The sequence below is a fragment of the Ascaphus truei genome, chromosome 22, assembly GCF_040206685.1.
Source record: "Ascaphus truei isolate aAscTru1 chromosome 22, aAscTru1.hap1, whole genome shotgun sequence".
NCBI lineage: Eukaryota > Metazoa > Chordata > Amphibia > Anura > Ascaphidae > Ascaphus > Ascaphus truei.
This window is the reverse complement of record NC_134504.1, coordinates 10251417-10272661: the sequence shown is the minus strand read 5'-3', so window position 1 is coordinate 10272661 and position 21245 is coordinate 10251417. Positions and strand designations below refer to the sequence as shown.

Here is a 21245-nt window from a genome sequence, read left to right as displayed (position 1 = left end):
TTGGTATATTGCATCCATTTATCTGGTTCTGTATTCACCGCCCGTACTAAATAAAATTACATTCTATGAAGATGAACGTGTGTATCAGCTGGGTGTTTGGAATAAATCCACAAAGTAAGGGGGATGCTACAAGTGTTTCCACGGGTATCAAAGAAGCCTATTTTCTATTGCCCACACAGGCTTTTTCTAATGTTTTTCTGTATTTGTACACGCTTGAAGACAAAGTGCAAGTTGTGTTGTATGAAAGGCTTGTTGGAGAGTGCTCGCCTTCGTTGCACAGAAGGCTGTGTTGTCTTCTAAAGAAAAGCCAGCGATTTTAGTGGGGGCAGTTGGTGACTGCGTGTCGAGTCATAGAAATGTCCGTGGGTGCAGAATGAATACCGTAATGGTAAACTGCTTAAAGTGGCAATCCAAGCCGGGGGGGGGGGTCTCCGGTGCTTGAACCCCCATTCATTTCAGCTCTGGGGACCCCCATAGGGAGTGCAATGTGTATCTGCCACATTCCTTTTAAATAAAACTAGAGTGAGTTAGTTTATGGAAATGTTAAAATGGATCACAGAGGTGCGTCTTTGTAACCATCGTCTTCCCATTATATGTTAAACCGATGGGGTGGCTGCTCAATCGCAGTGCTTTTCACCCTGATTCACATGATGCATTGTGACATCATCCAGTAGTTTCCGAAGGCGGCGGTGCGCAAACTCCACGCGCCTGCACCCCCCCCCCTTCCTGCTCCGTCCTCGGTCACGCCCCCCCTGCGTCTAATGATGCGTCAAATGACGTGGTGACGTCACGTCTCCATGGCAACGGGCGTCATTTGAAGCCGGATTGGCTGACGCGTGACCAGAGCCTGGTAAGTTTACAGAGGCATCGCGCTCTCAGCCGCGCCCCCCACAGAAAAGTCTCGGGGCCCCCCCTGAGAGCCGCGCCAACCCAGTTTGCGCACCGCTGTCCTAAGGAATATTGAGCGTGCAATAACCTTTTTGGCCTAAAGAAAATCTGCATAAAACGGCAGATCTTTTTTATCGCGGATAATGTCAAATCTCTGCAGGATTGGAGTTGAAAACTCCAAAATAACCAAAATCATCATAATAAGCCACTACAAATCACACTGTGTATTTTCCGTTGTGTTTGGAGTTGGACGTTTTGATCCTGAGCGTGTCAAATATAGGGGTAACCCCTTTCGCCGCCCGTCCGTTGCATAAACAGGCCCGACACGACATATCTCCAAAATATATTTAATGAAGGTCTTGTTAGAATTGTAGTCCATTACAACAAAATATTTACAAAATTATACACCGGTACAAAAATAGTTGAAGATCCGTTGATACGGCTTGTGTGGTCATTGATATTTACACGGAAGGGTGTGGCGCGTACGTAGTTGAAACTGCAATACAGCACAGCCGAACTGGAGTCACTTTACTAGATCAGGAGTGAGCAACTCCAGTCCTCAGGGGCCACCAACAGGCCAGGTTTTAAGGATATCGCTGCTTCAGCACAGGTGGCTCAATCAGTGGCTCCGTCAGAGACGGAGCCACTGATTGAGCCACCTGTGCTGAAGCTGGGACTGATTGAGCCACCTGTGCTGAAGCAGGGATATCTTTAAAACCTGGTGGTGGCCCTTGAGAACTGGAGTTGGCCTCTCCTGTGTTGGATTAATGCCCCTTAAGTGTATCACTTATTTCATAGTTGGTCTACTCCTATAGTGTCTCTTTGCCCCTTTTTTTTACAGTTCACCCGCGCAATACATGTAATCGGTTTATGGGACTGAACAGCCAAGTACTTCTATGCTAAACATGTCCTCGTTCCTAGGTGGTATTAAATGAACACACAGCAGCTTTACAGTGTATATGAGAGGTAGGTAATCACGGCACACTTTGCACTTAATTCTTTGAGCCTCTGGGTTTCTTCTTTTAAAATAGGGGCATCCTAAGACCAATTGATGTAAAACATATATATATTTTAAATACTGCATTTTAAAATCGGGTGAGGGCCCACCAAACCTTTGCAAAGCAAGGAGCTAAATTACAGCGCGTATCGTCCCTCCGCGCGCTCAGGAATCCCCTGCAAATCGACACATTTATAAATCGCATAGAACAGGCGCGCTCAACTGCAGTCCTCACCCCCCAAAACAGGTCAGGGTTTCAGGATATCCCAGCTTCAGCACGGACACCTCAGTTAAAGACTGAGCCTCTGATTGAACCACCTGTGCTGAAGCAGGGATAGCCTGAACACCGGACCTGTTGGAGGGGCTTGGGGACTGGGGTTGGGCGCCCCTGGTATAGAGTATGAAGATGCATATTTTTTAGCCTGATCAAGCTGCTTCTACTTGCTGATCAAACGCAAAATAACATTAGTGGTGTTTTTCCCCAAAAAATTCTCACTGGCCAACACCCCAAGCACAACCTCCCTTTAGTGTCTTGTTAATATCGGGTGACGGATCACAGTGGGAGCAGACAACACACACAATTCACATTGTATCCATTGCGATGGTCTCAAGATGGGTTTCCATTCCCCCCCCCCCATCCCCCCTTAAGTAGACGGAGCAGTGGTGGAGTCAACTATATATACAGTAGTGATATAAATGCAAGGATTCCCTACCCTCGAGTTGTCTCATTGACGTGAATGGCCGTTGACGGTGGGATATCCCATACTGGGGGTTGGGGAATCTTCCCCTTGGTATCATTATACAATGTTCTACCCCCTAACAAGCCTTAGACCAAGACACTGTTTAATTCAAGGCATCATAACAAGTACATATAGGGCCAAATAGACATGGGGTGTCTTCCAGCACCAGAAGGTGTCTTATAACCCTGCTTGGTAAATAGGGGCCTTTATAGCGTGCCTTTTTCTACTGCTAACTCCTTTCTGATTTGGAAGCCGCTCCTCTACATGGACCAGTTGCGGAAAATGAAGGCCCTTATTCTATAGCCCCCACACTGGGGTTTCTGACTGATGACCGGCTGCTGCGCCGGATGTAGAATAAGCCCCCTCAGTCTTGTGATGGGTCAACAAGTATGTTTACGGTTGCACCTAATTGCTTGTGAAGCGCACGACGAAGCCAACAAGTGTTGTAAAGAAGCAATACCTGGTTTTTTTTTTTATACCGTCTTAATATCCCAGTGTGTTCCTTATTAAAAACCCATCCACCTACGGGATTTACGGCCCCCCCACCTTTGGCGCATAGACGGGGGAATAACTCGACAAATGTCACAACGCTGACACTGAAGGACTGTCACACATAATAGGCTCAGGTTAGTGACCCCTCCCCGTTTCCAAGCTCACCCATCTCACCTTTTTAGTGGCAGTTCTTGCTCAGCACCTGTGAATGACCAGTCTATTAAAGACCGCTCTCCCCCCATTAGCGAGGTCATGTGAGCGTTATGCGGGGGGCAGCAGTGTAAGGACCTACAGATGGGCCATACCGTGGAAGTGGTTGTTGGCTTCAAATACTCTGGCCAAAGACTTGAACATAATGACCCTTGCTCATGAGATTATACTGATAAGCAGTGGTTGACAAATCACCCAAAAATCTACTCGCCACCTAGTCCCGCCCCCAATCCCGCCCTGCTTGGGCGGCCATGAGGAGGTCACCACGGGGTAAAATCCAGTTGCCACGGGCCTGTAGGTGAATGGATTTGTCGAACACTGCTGATAAGTATTTAACTATATAACATGTCGTTATATGTAACACTAAAGCCTTTTGTCTTGTTACATAATAGGGTTAGTAAGGTTTGCACATTAGATGTATTTTTAAAATTGATACTAATACATGACACACTTTGGGGGTGGGGGAATTAAAATGTGTTTTTCTTTAAGTTGGTAAGAGTTTCCGTCTCTACGGGACGTGACTGGTTCCGGTTGGTTATCTGGACTTCAGGGCCCGGTGAGTACTTGTTTAGTACAGTATACACTGTTAAGATAACTTGTCGCTCATTGCTGGACACAAGTTGTAGACGGAACTAAATGTTCCCGCGGTTTGGTGTGGTCAACAGGTGGATTTATATATCACAACCACAACAAAAATCATAGGCGAGATTGCCTCGTGGAAACACAGTATCTTTAAGTATATGTAACATCGGAATAGCCGACGCCAGTGAATCCGCCTCTTGGCCATACTAAAGAATTCGGTATGTACCAACCTGACGACGTGTCCTCATTAGAGTTCAACCCAGTACCTGTGTCCTAACTCTGATTACGTGGAAGGCAGAGAGTTTGTAAGACTGGGCTATAATCTGTAAGGTGGCGTAGAGGTAGGTCTGCAATATTGCTGTATTTCCATCAACATACTCTTCAAAGTATATTCTCCATGTTGGCGGATCTGCGCGGTCCGACACCGCCACGTGGAAGCCAACGCAACTTTTACGTGTCCGATCGCAGAGATCGGCAACTCTGAGCTTGGACAATATGCCCCTCGGTCGTATTTAGTATAAGGCCTTGGATATAGTTGGTGCTTGCGACAGAGCGCATAGCGTCACGCGCGGGCCTGTAGTTTGAGCGTTCCGTGGCCTTTGGGAATGTGGGACGGGGAGGCGTGGCCGTGACGTCACGTGAGCGGTTCGCCCTCATTGGCTAAACCGCTCGCGTGACCCGGCCGTCGCACGCCGAGCACAAAATATTTTGTCGGCTTTAACATCGCCCGCTCTACGGTCGGCCTCATAGAGGTACGGCCTTTTGTTCGTGTCGCGCGGATATGGAGGCGCAGCCAAAGAGAGCTGAATGTGTAACCCTTTCAATGTCAAAGGGCCCATTGCTCTGTGGGGTATGATACGGGTAACAAAAACACTTGATTGACCCGCGCTCCTCCATTCCGAGGCCCTTAAGAAACGCTATTTATAATTAATTTCCTGTTTAAAAAAAAAAAAAAAAGGCAAATGTTTGCTTTTAGCACGGTTAGATCAATTTACGGAAGCAAATGATATCGTTAGATTATGCACAAAAGGGTTGGGTTTTTTGGGCCGGCTACGTGGGGAATGCACCTTTTTTTTAGTTTGGTGTTTAAATATAAATGTAATTTTAAGTACAAAAAAAGAAAAAAGTGAGTAGGTTTGTATATTAAAAAGTAGCGATACTCTAACGGGTACCCCTGTAGCATCACTCTAACCCCTCCGTAGCACCATTCTGCAATCACTTCACTGGGGATATGCGAGTTATACAACCAGAGCCTGGAGGATTCCTGTTCTGCATCAGCATCACATGGTCTGATTGGGAGCTGTGTGCACCGCAAGCAGCAGTAATGCTACCTTTTCTGTGTGCGCACTTTCCAGGCCCCGGCACAACCCGGGAAGGTTCTTGTATACAAGTACAATATACTTGTTTTTCATTTGTTCCTGCCCTGTAAGGCTGCGGCCCCGCTGGCGCTGACCGCGCTCATGCTAGAGAGTGCTGAAGTCACCAGCTCTCCAAGCATGAGCGCGGGGTGTCCTTGCTATTTCGCAAGCGCGCGGGGGGGGGGGGGGGGGGTTGCGTTGCGGGCAAGTTGAGCGCGCTGGAAAAAAAAATCAGACTGGGATGTTACAACCCAAAAGTGGTTATAGGGTAGACGACCGAAACCCTTACGGATAAAGGGGCAGTCCCACCTAGAAGAGGAGGTAGAGCCCAATGCTGGTGATGCTTTTCCAAAATGAGCTCTACTGCAGGGGGGGGGGGCTCAACTCCAGTCCTCAAGGCCACCCCCCAACAGGTCAGGTGTTAAGGATATCCCAGCTTCAGCACAGGTGGCTCAATCAGTGGACTGGAGTTAAGCACCTCTGCCCTACTGTATGGCTCATTGTAAATCCCAACCACTAGGGTTAGGAAATAGTGTCCCTGGGGTGCTACTAGATGTCCTCATAGGCACAAAAAGCCATATTTACTAAGCAGTGTTATCCCACAAGCCCGGAAGACCCATTCCTTAGAAGTGGCCATATTCTGGTGCCAGGAGGCCTCTTACAGAATAGCACTGGTCATTGTATGTGGGCCCCGGCTTTTTACGTTCCACATTCTACTTCGAGAGATTTGTTTAATAGATCATCAGCCCGATGGTTCAGCATAGACGTACGCGAGCTGCGGACACGTCACAAGAATCCTGGTCAGATGTCGTGTGTGTGTGTGTGTGTGTGTATTTTCACTCAGCCAAGTGGACGCACCCTCTAGCTATCTTCAGCAAAGCTATTCTTTTCAGAGTAGACGTAGAGCTATATTCACTAAACGTTGCTAAGCCATAAAGCCCCCTACGGCCCATTCAAGTGACTGGTTTAGCCTACGGCCCAGATTTTGGATTGGCACTGCTTCGCAAATGTGAGTCTTGGGCAATATCCTGTAGAGCCACTTCCCTCTGCTGGAGAAGATTGTGGTCCCATTTATTTGAATGGCGCAGATCTCTTCTCCAGCGCTGGGAAGCCGCTTCTCAGAATATTGGATAAGAGCCCAAGGGTGCAATCCGGTATCAATAGGCTGGAATTCGCACCTCCAAGTTGTTGGATGACTGCAAGCATGTGGTATATGCTAGAAGGATTTAGTGAAGACACGACAATCCGCCACTCTTGTGTCGAGCCGCTAGGGAGACGGCGGTAACCTCAGGTCCAAAAGACTGAAGGCAAAAACGTTCCACAAGATCGCGAACGTCAGAAAGGAAACGTAGATGCAAAGGAAGATCCACCAGAGTGACTGGTCCTGGAGTCTCTGCTCATAGTTCCGAAGGATCACCGCGCCCAACGTGACGCCGACCAGCACCCCGCCCAGGTGAGCCACGAAACTGGGGTGAGGGCAAGGAGGGTAGGCGGACGGGTAGAACCTCAGCCAGACGGCTCTTCCGAATTCGAGACTCACTGGAACAAAATCGAGAACAGGGTTAGGAGGAAGAAGGTGTCCTTCTGGGATAGTCAAACTAACACAAGGGGCCCGAATGCCCTTCATAGTATAGTATATTTGTTTTCCAGTTTGGTGATACACATGCGTACATTCCCACAGATAATGTTACAGAAGGCACATCCAAGACAATATGTGGGGGGAGGGGGTCTTTCCTGAAGCTGCAACGGTGCCGATTGGGGGAACGCGCACGGAAAACTCACAGACTTCAATAGGATTTTCCTTGCAGTTTAATGAATAACCCCACAAAGTGTAGCTGCACATGGAGTGGTGAGACACAGGGATTTGTGGGACACATGGGGTGGTGAGATGTGGGACACATGGGGTGGTGAGATGTGGGACACATGGGGTGGTGAGATGTGGGACCCATGGGGTGGTGAGATGTGGGACCTATGGGGTGGTGAGATGTGGGACCCATGGGGTGGTGAGATGTGGGACCCATGGGGTGGTGAGATGTGGGACCCATGGAGTGGTGAGATGTGGGACCCATGGAGTGGTGTGACACAGGGATTTGTGGGACACATGGGGTGGCGAGACGTGGGACCCATGGAGTGGTGAGATGTGGGACCCATGGGGTGGTGAGATGTGGGACCCATGGGGTGGTGAGATGTGGGACCCATGGGGTGGTGAGATGTGGGACCCATGGGGTGGTGAGATGTGGGACCCATGGAGTGGTGAGATGTGGGACCCATGGAGTGGTGAGACACAGGGATTTGTGGGACACATGGGGTGGCGAGACGTGGGACACATGGGGTGGTGAGATGTGGGACACATGGAATGGTGAGATGTGGGACCCATGGAGTGGTGAGATGTGGGACCCAATGGGGTGGTGAGATGTGGGACCCATGGGCTGGTGAGATGTGGGACCCATGGGCTGGTGAGATGTGGGACCCATGGGCTGGTGAGATGTGGGACACATGGAATGGTGAGATGTGGGACCCATGGAGTGGTGAGATGTGGGACACATGGAATGGTGAGATGTGGGACCCATGGAGTGGTGGAACACAGAGTGGTGAGACATGGGACACACGAAGTGTTGAGACACATTGCCCGGTATTCACTGAGCCGCAATGCAGCAAATCGCACCCCGAACCGGTATTAAATACCATTGACTTGAATGGTTTCTTTGCAGATTTCAAGGGCTGGGGTGAGGTTACCGGTCACGTACCTAATTATCTGGGCTCTAAGGCCCTTATTCCATATACTGTGAAGACATCTTCCCAGTGCTGGAGAAAGAGTTGATGATTTTGACATTTTGTTAACGTCATAGGAACCCAGGCGGTCCCTCGGAACCGACGGGCGTGCCGCAGACCCCCGAAGACCCTAAAATAGGCTCCTTATTTTTAAACTACAAACCTGTCCACGGGGTCATCTTTAGAAAATCGCAACGTCCTCTCCCGAAAGATCGGCCAGCAACAGATCGCAAACCAAAATAACGGTATGTGTTCTTATTACTGCCTACTTCCATTGTAAATTGATCACTCAGTTGAGCTACATATTGTGGCCATATTAAAAAAGTTTATTGACGATATATCGCTATGTTTGAAAAAGTCCATCAGAACCACGAAGCCTATAACCTGCATTTAGTCTTGTACCTTTACTAGATTCTGTATGTGGTTTATATGCAGTGACTAGGGCAGCTCTATTTCTTTGCATTACTAACAGGAAATTGTATATATTGTCCCCTGGATTGTTCTGCCTGCAGTTTTATTGAAACAACCAGCAGGGGGCAGGCAAGGTATAACAGTATACTACAGTGATCCTTTAAAGGGGCAGTCCCGCCTACAACACAAGTGAACAAAAGGACATTGTCATCTATGGGTTAAATGGGGCAAAAACACCAGAGATTGGTGGGAAATTTCTGTTTTGTTTGTACTTTTTTGTTTTGTGTTTTTTTAGCATGTAAGTAATAAATCTTATTTTATTTTTTTCAACAATCCGGCGAGTTTCCGATGGTTTTTCCGCAGTCCCGCCAATCTCTTGTGTTTTTGCTGCGCTACTTCCCTGATTGGAGCGACGCGCAGAGACTATACCGATCCCCTGTATCTCCCCTTCGCCTGAACGCTGGCAAGTTGGACCCAAGACGGTGTACCGCAGGGAGTAGGAGACACTCCCCACCGTGAAGATAGGAGGCACGGGGAAGAATCTTCCAAGCTTGGTTTTGACTCTGGAGGTAACATATTTACTCTCGCCCGGTCACTTCTACTCTCGCCCGGTCACTTCTACTCTCGCCCGGTCACTTCTACTCTCTCCCGGTCTGAAAACCTCCAATCACAGCACCGCCGTGACGTCGACGTCTGTGCGTCGCGGGCGATTGGCCCAGTGACGTCACTACCGCGCCTCCAACCACCTCCCCCCGGCTCCGATCGCGCCCGCTGGCTCGCCTGTATGGGCATGAAATCGCCCAGATTTCAGCAGGCGAGCCTCAGCGTCAGCGCGGCTCGGATCGCCTCACCCTTCTATGGCCCGGGCCTAAGGGTGGCCAGGCGGCTTCTCCAAAAATACCGGACAAAATGGTGAAAGGTGCGACGCGCTTGACACACACACACACACGTGCACCTCTCACCAATCTCCGCTCCATGCTGTTTCCTCCTCTCCTTGGCCACACCCCCAGGCTTCTGCCACCTCCTCCTGATTGCCTGCATTACCCAGCAGCAGCCACTCAGGACAGAGGAAGCTGCCCAGCCCCCTAGCAGCAGCCCTGCTCTCTCCCCGCTCAGGGAAATCCCGCTGGCCCCCTCAAGCAGGTCAGGTCACTATGTCCAGAGAGGTAATGCTGGTGTATACACATACACGCCCAGAGAGATAATACCGGTATACACATACATGCCCAGAGAGGTAATACCGGTATACACATACACGCCCAGAGAGGTAATACCGGTATACACATACACGCCCAGAGAGGTAATACCGGTATACACATACACGCCCAGAGAGGTAATACCGGTATACACATACACTCCCAAAGAGGTAATACCGGTATACACATACACGCCCAGAGAGGTAATACCGCTGTACACATATACGCCCAGAGAGGTAATACCGGTATACACATACACGCCCAGAGAGGTAATACCGGTATACACATACACGCCCAGAGAGGTAATACCGGTATACACATACACGCCCAGAGAGGTAATACCGGTATACACATACACGCCCAGAGAGGTAATACCGGTATACACATACACTCCCAGAGAGGTAATCCCGGTATACACATACACGCCCAGAGAGGTAATACCGGTATACACGCCCAGAGAGGTAATACCGGTATACACATACACGCCCAGAGAGGTAATACCGGTATACACATACACGTCCAGAGACAGGTAATACCGGTATACACATACACGCCCAGAGAGGTAATACCGGTATACACGCCCAGAGAGGTAATACCGGTATACACATACACGCCCAGAGAGGTAATACCGGTATACACATACACGCCCAGAGAGGTAATACCGGTATACACATACACGCCCAGAGAGGTAATACCGGTATACACATACACGCCCAGAGAGGTAATACCGGTATACACATACATGTCCAGAGACAGGTAATACTGGACACATACATTGAATCTGCCCCCTGCACCTCCCCCCCTCAGGAAACCAAATAGCTGCCACATTTCTAGCCAATAGGAAGCTGCAACATCATCGGTGGCAACTTCCTATTGGTCAGCCGTTTAAATCCCCTTATAAAAACCAGGAAGTAACACCGGTAACTTTACTTGTAAGAATCTCCGGGACTAGCAGCGCAGTTCAGCTCTGGAGGACCCCGCCGGGGTCCAAAGCTGGAAACACAGGCGTTAGTTACGGGGAGCAGAGTTGCTGCATTTAATGTGTTATGACCTGCAACCCTGTTTCCTCACATCAATATACTGTAGCTCAGCAGTGGCCAACTCCAGTCCTCAAGGGCCACCAACAGGTCAGGTTTTAAGGATATCCCTGCTTCAGCACAGGTGGCTCAATCACTGATTGAGCCACCTGTGCTGAAGCAGGGATATCCTTAAAACCTGGTGGTGGCCCTTGAGGACTGGAGTTGGCATGGGGTTGCTGTAGCTACTCACGATAACGACGCCTGATTCATCTCTGGCAGGCAAGCTGTTTGGAAACTCGTGTTTGTCTCCCGTGCTGGAGCGCATGAGATTAGACACGTGGAAGGTGTTTTTCACAAGCTGCCTGCCAAGAGGAGCGCGAATCTCGCACACACACCCCGCCGGCAAGGGAAAACATTACAGGGCCTGCTTGGCCGCGTCAGGCTGATAATTACATCATCTCTCCGGCGTGGCTGCATTTTCTGTCGCGTATTGCAAGAGCGCACGAGCCTGAAATTAATGATGTCTGCAGGGGACCAATTTAACGGGCCTTAAAATCACGTGTAGGGCTGCCATGTGGCTTCTCCAAAAATACTGTACGCAACGGTGAAAGGTGCGACGCCACGCACAGCTCCATGCTGTTTCCTCCTCTCCTTGGCCTCACCCCCAGGCTCCTGACACCTCCTCCTGATTGGCTGCATTACCCCACATCAGCCAATCAGGATGGAGGAAGCTGCCCAGACCAGCCCTGCTCAGGGGAAATTCTGCGGCCCCCCAAGCCGGTCAGGTCACTATGTCTAGAGAGGTAACAGTGTGTGTGTGTGCCCCTTGTTACACTCCTGTACACTGTGTGCACCTTGTTACAACATGCACCACTCCATTATAATATGCACGCTCATTACTATATGTGCAGCCCGTAATAATAATAACCAAATCCCGGAGTAATAAGTGCATTACTTTATATGTACCACGGTATTTTACAGTCACCCCGTAATATGTGCACCCTGTAATAACTGCATTTTGTTACATGTGTCCCTTGGTATAATAGGGGGCACCCAATTATAACCCGTGAACCCAGTTATAATACACGCACCCGTTACACTGCGTGTATCCAGTTTTAACATGCGCACCCTTCCTACTGACCGTGCCCAAATACTAAAATAAAGATGTTTGCATGGAGCTTTATTGCCTGTCCTCCTCGTTAATATCGATATCAAACAACAAGCCTACAAATTCCTTTCTAATAGGTAAGGCAGGCCCTGCTCGCCCCAATTTTGTATCTGTATGTAGCAGTCTATATGTAATGAGCACATCTTTGTACTGCGCTGCGGTATAAGTTGGTGCTTCACGGATAAATGATAAGAATATTCAGGAAAGGAGCCCTTTAAAACCCGTTTCCTTCTATGGCTGCTGGAAGACAAAAACCGCCTTGACGTCGGTGCGTTGCCAGTGCATTCTGTGCCACGTAATGTCGCATTATCAGCAGTTAAAGGGCGGCGCACGAGATGTGGATTATAACCCAATAATGTTGCGTCATCAATAGTTGAAGGGCGATGGCGCTCGGTGATACTCGCCACGTGGATATGCTTTCCTCCCCTTCCGGTGCTTGTGGCATGGACATGTACTGTATGTACAAACACCGTTCCCTCGTTAGAGATGATTGCTGTCCATCACTGCAGCCCCGCTACCAACTACTTTCTAATGGGACTTTCACCATCACTTTACAGGCCATTGTTTTATTGCGTAAAGCGCAGGACAAGTGCGGAGCTGTTAACGGCTCAGGGGTGTTGACATCTAGCCGCGGCCATTCAGCCAAAAGGGACAGTTGGCAGCGGCCGTTTCGCCCTTGAGGGTAGGTGCTATGTTTCTTAGGGGTTAAGGTTTTAAGCCTTCGGCTGCGGCCGTAGTAGGAGCGACGTAGCTCGCGCCGAAAACAAAATGCATAATGTTAACGTGCACGGCTATACTGTGCGCGTGCGCGAGAGGGGGCGCTGCAGAAAATTTGACGGCGTGACGGCCGGGTCACATGCGTGGTTCAGCCAATGAGGGCGAACCGCTCATGTGACGTCACAGGCACGCCCTTGCCACACCCACCAGGCCACAGATCTATTCATGTACAGGCGCGAGTGACGTCATGCGCGATCGCGAGCGTCCACGCGCCTACTATGGACCTGGCCTTAAAGTAACGATTACCTGCGGCGGTAAACTGTCCAGGCGGCTACAAACCGGCCGCGGCTTGTCCCAAATGCTTACACACTGCTCTGCGTGGCATGCCTAGAAGTCCACTTACATACACCATTGTCATACTCACTACAAATCAAGGCAAAACCCATGCGCAGCAACTTGAATTGGCACTTCATCCCGGACCAGTTCTGTGAAGGAAAAGAGCAGGAAAAGTCAGGGGGGCGTTGGTATTGAATTGCTTGATAGTAACGCAAAACTTCTCTCTCATAGTGAGGTGTTCATGTCAGGCAGACAGCGGACGCTCCCATTCACCTTTATATTAAGTAGTAACTTCAACATAAGTAAAAAAATAGTGGTTTTAGTTGAAACTACAGAAACGCTGCACATTTCCCGTCTGAAATTCACCATTAACTTCCAAAATGGAATTTTGTTGGCCGTCTCTGTGGGTATGTAATATAAGCCCCTTCCTTAAGAGAGATTTAATTAGCCTTAAAAGTAACTGTGTTTGTTGCTACATCTGTTTAACTAATAACGGCTTCATAATTACTTTACAAACAAAGAACAGAGCGACACTAACAATGTATCTGTGGCGTTGAGGATGGGCAAACGGTCTTATCACCAAAAAGACATTTAAAAAAAAAAATGTGTACAAACATTTCCATGACAAACGTTGAAAAATGTTCAAAAATGTGTGTTTATTTTAAGGTGCCATTTCCCCCCCATTGCCGTGTCACTGGTCTTAGCTCACGGTCTTCCCGGGAGGGGCTGTCCCTTTAAACTCGATTTGAAGATGTGTGTAGGAGCAGTAGGGCGGGGATGGATGGAGGAGCAGATGGCGGGGGTGGATGGAGGAGCAGTATGGTGGGGATGGATGGAGGAGCAGTATGGCGGAGATGGATGGAGGAGCCGTTTGGCGGGGATGGATGGAGGAGCAGTAGGGCGGGGATGGATGGAGGAGCAGTAGGGCAGGGATGGATGGAGGAGCAGATGGCGGGGGTGGATGGAGGAGCAGTATGGTGGGGATGGATGGAGGAGCAGTATGGCGGAGATGGATGGAGGAGCCGTTTGGCGGGGATGGATGGAGGAGCAGTAGGGCGGGGATGGATGGAGGAGCAGTAGGGCAGGGATGGATGGAGGAGCAGTATGACGGGGATGGATGGAGGAGCAGTATGGCGGGGATGGATGGAGGAGCCGTATGGCGGGGATGGATGGAGGAGCAGGTGGCGGGGGTGGATGGAGGAGCAGATGGCGGGGGTGGATGGAGGAGCAGTATGGTGGGGATGGATGGAGGAGCAGTATGGCGGAGATGGATGGAGGAGCCGTTTGGCGGGGATCGATGGAGGAGCAGTAGGGCGGGGATGGATGGAGGAGCAGTAGGGCAGGGATGGATGGAGGAGCAGTATGACGGGGATGGATGGAGGAGCAGTATGGCGGGGATGGATGGATGAGCAGTATGGCGGGGATGGATGGAGGAGCAGTATGGCGGGGATGGATTGAGGAGCAGTATGGTGGGGATGGATGGAGGAGCAGTATGGCGGGGATGGATGGAGGAGCAATATGGCGGGGATGGATGGAGGAGCAGTATGGCGGGGATGGATGGAGGAGCAGTAGGGCGGGGATGGATGGAGGAGCAGTATGGCGGGGATGGATGCAGCAGCAGTAGGGCGGGGATGAATGGAGGAGCAGTAGGGCGGGGATGGATGGAGGAGCAGTATAGTGGGGATGGATGGAGGAGCAGTAGGGCGGGGATGGAGGAGCAGTATGGCGGGCATGGATGGAGGAGCCGTAGGGCGGGGATGGATGGAGGAGCCGTATGGCGGGGATGGATGGAGGAGCAGATGGCGGGGGTGGATGGAGGAGCAGGTGGCGGGGGTGGATGGAGGAGCAGTATGGTGGGGATGGATGGAGGAGCAGTATGGCGGAGATGGATGGAGGAGCCGTTTGGCGGGGATGGATGGAGGAGCAGTAGGGCGGGATGGATGGAGGAGCAGTAGGGCAGGGATGGATGGAGGAGCAGTATGACGGGGATGGATGGATGAGCAGTATGGCGGGGATGGATGGATGAGCAGTATGGCGGGGATGGATGGAGGAGCAGTATGGCGGGGATGGATGGAGGAGCAGTATGGTGGGGATGGATGGAGGAGCAGTATGGCGGGGATGGATGGAGGAGCAGTATGGCGGGGATGGATGGAGGAGCAGTATGGCGGGGATGGATGGAGGAGCAGTAGGGCGGGATGGATGGAGGAGCAGTAGGGCAGGGATGGATGGAGGAGCAGTATGACGGGGATGGATGGATGAGCAGTATGGCGGGGATGGATGGATGAGCAGTATGGCGGGGATGGATGGAGGAGCAGTATGGCGGGGATGGATGGAGGAGCAGTATGGTGGGGATGGATGGAGGAGCAGTATGGCGGGGATGGATGGAGGAGCAGTATGACGGGGATGGATGGAGGAGCAGTATGGCGGGGATGGATGGAGGAGCAGTAGGGCGGGGATGGATGGAAAGACAGTGACATGGACTGGAGGTCGTGCCGCCATGTTTACAAAGTCCTCTTATGGGAACGAGGCCGCGTCTCGTCGACATACACAGCCGGCGGGTCATTTCTCTCTAGCCATTTCACATGATAGAATTCATTCTATCTTATGGATGATCCCGTGATTTATATTCTATTTCACAGTGTGTTGATGTTCATTGAAATAAATGATACATAAAAAATATATTGTGCATTGCATTGTGTAATACTATTGCATTGAAATGAAACCATAACATTCATTGTACAGTAAGGCCCCACACATACGGCGGATTAGCTTCCAGACCCCCGCCAAAAAGCGCAAATCGCTTTGAAGCGGAACATAGCCCTTTTTCTGCGTGCAGAGCGCACAAAAGCTACATTCACCTGCGACATCCCGTCACTCCTCCCTCCTACTCCGTCCCAGAATGCAGCATTCCGGAAGCACCCCAAGAAGGGATTGGGAGGAGAGGGGGTGCATGCGCGCGTGGATAGGTTGGGCTACATGGCAAATACATGGGTAAAGCCAGGAAACATTTACTTCTAAAAACCGCCGCATCAGCGGAACGCCGAGAAGATTGGCCCCACTGCATTAACTGGTGTCCGATGATGGCATGTTAAATATTGTGTCACACCGCACACATACTGCTGCGGCACAGTTTATTCGAGCATTTGCCCGTTCTGTGCCGCAGCAGTAGCCTGGCGCGCGCCCGAGTGTGACGGGCGCACGCCGAAGCAGCGGAAGAGCGCCCTCCGATCGGGGCGCTCTCCCTACCGCTGCCGGGTCCGCCGGGTCCCCCGGAACCCCCTGCCGCTGTCCCGCGATCGCGGGACACCAGGGCTCCCTCGGGGAGCCCCTGGACACGCGTGCAGGGGGCGCACGCTCCCGATGACGCGTGACCGCGCGTCTATGACGCGCGGCACGCCGAGGGGCGGCCACTAGCAAGCCGGGAGATTTCCCGGCTTGCGGTACCGACCACACTTCAATAAAGTGTGTCGGTAGTGTATACACTGTATGCGCACGGGACAAATTACATGCAAGAAACATACTCATTCGCTGCACATCACATTTAGACCATCTGGCGTGGAAGTCTTGTAAAAAAAAAAATCTCAAGTTCCACGTTTTCTCAATAAACGGTATCCCGGCTCGTGAAGAATATACTGTAATCGCTCAACTATCCTGCTACAAAGTGGTGTGATGTGTGTGAAACAGACGTGTCAGTATTTCCTTTGAGATACATGTTTCAAATATATAAAGGGTTTTAACAAGGTAGAGGAGGGGGAAGCATATTACAGGGAAAGAGGAGTGCTAGACCAAGAGGTCGTTCTCTGCACTGGAGGGTGGGAGTCTCATGGGAAGTACTGCTTCACGGAAAGGGTGCTAGACTCATGGAATAACTTTCCAGCAGAGGTGGTAAGGGCTAATACAATAGGGAATTCGAACACGCTTGGAATGGACATAAGCTTAGCCTAAATATGGAAGAAAGTCAGGGATCAAATCGGGCCTGAGGATTTACAGCAGGTAGGCAGACTGGTTCTGATCCGCCGTCACAGTCTATGCTTCTGTGTTACAAACCATTTGCCGTTGTTGGAAGGGCTGAAAGTCGGATTGAACACTCACCATGACTATGTTGGCCAGATGAGCAGAAACCAGGGCATAGACCCCACCGGAGGATCCTACAACCGGAGCGGTCATGTCAGCCACCGACACGGCCAATGAACCTGGAGAAGACACAACGGGTCTTATGATCAACATCAAAAATAAGAATACACAAGTAAAAGTACCGTTCCACCATTGGCCTTTGTCACACAAGGTTCTCATTGTTTAGATTTAGTGATTTAGATGTGTAGTGTTTATTTTCATTTCGGAATCCAATCTCGGCGATGGATTTAGTTTTTTATCTCGGTCACCAACAATATCTGCTTACTCAAATAAGAATTTGTATTTGTAATAAATGTATTTACTTCTTTTTTCCCCCCCTTTCTTTTAACGCCACATATAGTATTTAAATTCCAGTCCTATCATGTCCTTCTAGAAAATGTGGCTATATGTGTGGGTGTGGGTGTAGAGGTGGGTGGTTGGGTAGAGGTGGTGGGTGGTTAGGTGTGGGTGGTTTTGTGGAGGTGTGTGGGTGAGTGAGTAGGTGGCTGTGGGTGTAGAGGTGGGAGGGTGGGTAGAGGTATGTGGGTGAGTGTGGGGGTAGAGGTGGGTGGTTGGGTAGAGGTGGGTGGTTGGGTAGAGGTGTGCTAGTGTGTAGGTGGCTGTATGTGTGGGTGTGGGTGTGGGTGTAGAGGTGGGTGCTTAGGTGTGGGTAGGTGTAGAGGTGGGTGGTTAGGTAGAGGTGTAGAGGTGGGAGGGTGGGTGGTTAGGTGTGGGTGGTTGTGTAGAGGTGTGTGGGTGGCTGTGGGTGTAGAGGTGGGTAGAGGGGTATGGAGGTGGGTGGTTGGGTAGAGGTGGGAGGTTGGGTGTGGAGGTGGGAGGTTGAGTAGAGGTGTACAGGTGGGAGGGTGGGTGGTTGGGTAGAGGTGTAGAGGTGGGAGGGTGGGTGGTTGTGTAGAGGTGTGTGGGTGTAGAGGTGGGAGGGTGGGTAGAGGTATGTGGGTGAGTGTGTAGGTGGCTGTGGGTGTGGGTGTAGAGGTGGGTAGTTGGGTAGAGGTGGGTGGTTGGGTAGAGGTGTACAGGTGGGACGGTGTTTGTGTCATGGTTACTGGAAATGTTCGCCTCTCCCCTCCAGGCCTCTGCATCACACCACTTGCACTGCACATTGATCAAAACTTTCAAATACATAAAGGGTTTCAACAAAGTGTAGGGGGAAGCATATTTCAGAGAAAGAGGAGTGCTAGAACGAGAGGTCATTATCCGACGCTGGAGGGCGTCCGGGGTGAGGAGAAATGTATGGCAGTACCTCATTGAAAGAGTAGTGGATTCATGGAACACCCTCCCAGCAGATTAGGTAAGGAAATTAAAACATGCTTGCGGATAGACATAAGGTTATATGAAAGAAAGCCAGGGATCAGACAGGAAAATGGGCAGACTGGGTGAGCCACGTGCTTTTTATCTGCCATACAATTCTGTGTTGCTATGACATGAAAATCCAATGGAAGAGGCCTAATTAGCAGTGAGCAGAGCTGCATCCCCTGAAGGAGCTTAATGAACACCCAGAAACCCGTGCATCTCTCCCCCTTGCCTGAGTAACGGCAGGAGATAATAGAGTTTTCACAATGAGATCCTCTGCGGATACAAGCACAGGCTCCCGCTCGGCACCATGTGCCCTGCGATGGCTGCCGGCTCACTCTCTAACACACGGCAGGATTTAAATCCATGGCTACATTAGTCAGAATTCTCATTACAATTTATGGGGAATTTAGCCATTTCAGAAAAGGGGAAGCGTTATCAACAGCAATAATCCTCCCCAGACACCCACCTATCCTCACTCATCCTTATAGGTTATAAAGTTGCAAGTATGTTGTGCAAAGGACAATTCCACTTATTACATAGTTGCTAAGGTTGAAAAAAAGACGTGTCTGTCGTCGCGTTCCACCTGTTATATTTAGGCGGCAGATACATATACTATATTTGTATTCGCAGTATATTGTGTTGCTATTCTTTTGAATTGACATCTGATAACGAGACCTATAGGGGGAAATCCCTCCTAGGATCAAAGGCGACTAATTCCAGGGACATTATTAAGGGGTCTCACTTGGGTAATGGATACATTTTTACCAAAATCAACGCGATAAGTATATATAACTAGCTGAGAGACCCGGCTTTGCCCGGGATGTAATGTTCCCGTTCCTCTCTCTCCTCCCCCCTCTCTCTGTTTGTCCCCCATTCACATCAATCCAGTCCCCCCCCTCCCTCCCTCCTTTACAGCTTCATGTAGCGTGTGTGCGTCAGTCACTGTGTGTTTGCTCGCGCGTCAGTGAGTCTGAGGCAGAAACACAAACACACACAGACTGACTGACGCACACACAGTCAGTGTGTGCCTCAGTCAGTGTGTGCGTGCGTCAGTCAGGCTTTGTGTGCGCGTCAGTCAGTGTGTGCGTGCGTGCGGCAGTCAGTCAGTGTGTGCGCGCGGGGCGTCAAAGGCAGGGGGGGGCGTCAAAGGCAGGGGGGGGCGTCAAAGGGAGGGGGGGGCGTCAAAGGGAGAGGGGGGGGCGTCAAAGGGAGGGGGGGGGGCGTCAAAGGGAGGGGGGGGGGGCGTCAAAGGGAGGGGGGGGCGTCAAAGGGAGGGGGGGGGGCATCAAAGGGAGGGGGGGGGCGCCTCAAAGGCATGGATTCCTCCCCCTGCATTTCCTGCAGTGGACAGGAGGGGGGGGGGCAGTGGACAGGAGGGGGGGGGGCAGTGGACAGGAGGGGGGGGGCAGTGGACAGGAGGGGGGGGCAGTGGACAGGAGGGGGGGGCAGTGGACAGGAGGGGGGGGGCAGTGGACAGGAGGGGGGGGGCAGTGGACAGGAGGGGGGGGGGCAGTGGACAGGAGGGGGGGGGCAGTGGACAGGAGGGGGGGGGCAGTGGACAGGAGGGGGGGGGCAGTGGACAGGAGGGGGGGGGGCAGTGGACAGGAGGGGGGGGGCAGTGGACAGGAGGGGGGGGGGCAGTGGACAGGAGGGGGGGGGCAGTGGACAGGAGGGGGGGGGCAGTGGACAGGAGGGGGGGGGGGGGCAGTGGACAGGAGGGGGGGGGGGCAGTGGACAGGAGGGGGGGGGGCAGTGGACAGGAGGGGGGGGGGCAGTGGACAGGAGGGGGGGGCAGTGGACAGGAGGGGGGGGGGCAGTGGACAGGAGGGGGGGGCAGTGGACAGGAGGGGGGGGCAGTGGACAGGAGGGGGGGCAGTGGACAGGAGGGGGGGGGCAGTGGACAGGAGGGGGGGGCAGTGGACAGGAGGGGGGGGCAGTGGACAGGAGGGGGGGGGCAGTGGACAGGAGGGGGGGGGCAGTGGACAGGAGGGAGGGGGCAGTGGACAGGAGGAGGGGGCAGTGGACAGGAGGGGGGGGCAGTGGACAGGAGGGGGGGCAGTGGACAGGAGGGGGGGCAGTGGACAGGAGGGGGGGGCAGTGGACAGGAGGGGGGGGCAGTGGACAGGAGGGGGGGGCAGTGGACAGGAGGGGGGGCAGTGGACAGGAGGGGGGGCAGTGGACAGGAGGGGGGACAGGAGGGGGGACGCAGTGGACAGGAGGGGGACGCAGTGGACAGGAGGGGGGGGCAGTGGACAGGAGGGGGGGGCAGTGGATAGGAGGGGGGGGCAGTGGACAGTGACACACACACACACACACACACACACACACACACACACACACACACACACACCTCAGTTGATGCGCCCTTTCTCAGTTCCGTTTGGCGCCGGAGGTGGGGAGCGACACCTACCTGTACTTCCGGGCGCCGCCACCGTCTGACTCGGCGCCGCGAGGGAGGAAGGGGGTCCGCCATCTTACGCGCCGCGTGGCAGCTGCGGGAAGCGAGGTGATTTGGAGCTGGGAGAGGTGATTTGGAGCGGGGAGAGGTGATTTGGAGCGGGGAGAGGTGATTTGGAGCGGGGAGAGGTGATTTGGAGCGGGGAGAGGTGATTTGGAGCGGGGAGAGGTGATTTGGAGCGGGGAGAGGTGATGCCGCTGGGGAGGGGGAAGAGGTGATGCCGCTGGGGAGGGGGAAGAGGTGATGCCGCTGGGGAGGGGGAAGAGGTGATGCCGCTGGGGAGGGGGAAGAGGTGATGCCGCTGGGGAGGGGGAAGAGGTGATGCCGCTGGGGAGGGGGAAGAGGTGATGCCGCTGGGGAGGGGGAAGAGGTGATGCCGCTGGGGAGGGGGAAAAGGTGATGCCGCTGGGGAGGGGGAAAAGGTGATTTGGAGAGGGGAGAGAGAGGTGTGTGTGTGTGTGTGTGTGTGTG

The 21245-nt window shown here is 52.1% G+C and overlaps 1 protein-coding gene across 2 annotated transcripts in view; it reads right to left on the bottom strand.

Moving 5' to 3' along the window:
- Positions 1 to 1219: 1219 nt before the first annotated feature.
- The window catches only part of RHBDL3 (rhomboid like 3), a 77452-nt gene continuing 57426 nt past the window's right edge, over positions 1220 to 21245 (bottom strand). For both annotated transcript variants that reach the window (XM_075579927.1, XM_075579928.1), the window contains 3 exons: positions 16979 to 17079; positions 12975 to 13035; positions 1220 to 6806 (listed from right to left, as the gene is read on the bottom strand). In XM_075579927.1, coding sequence (XP_075436042.1) covers positions 6535 to 6806; positions 12975 to 13035; positions 16979 to 17079 — 434 coding nt within the window. In that variant the 3' untranslated portion in view covers positions 1220 to 6534. The remainder of the gene's footprint in view (positions 6807 to 12974; positions 13036 to 16978; positions 17080 to 21245) is intronic.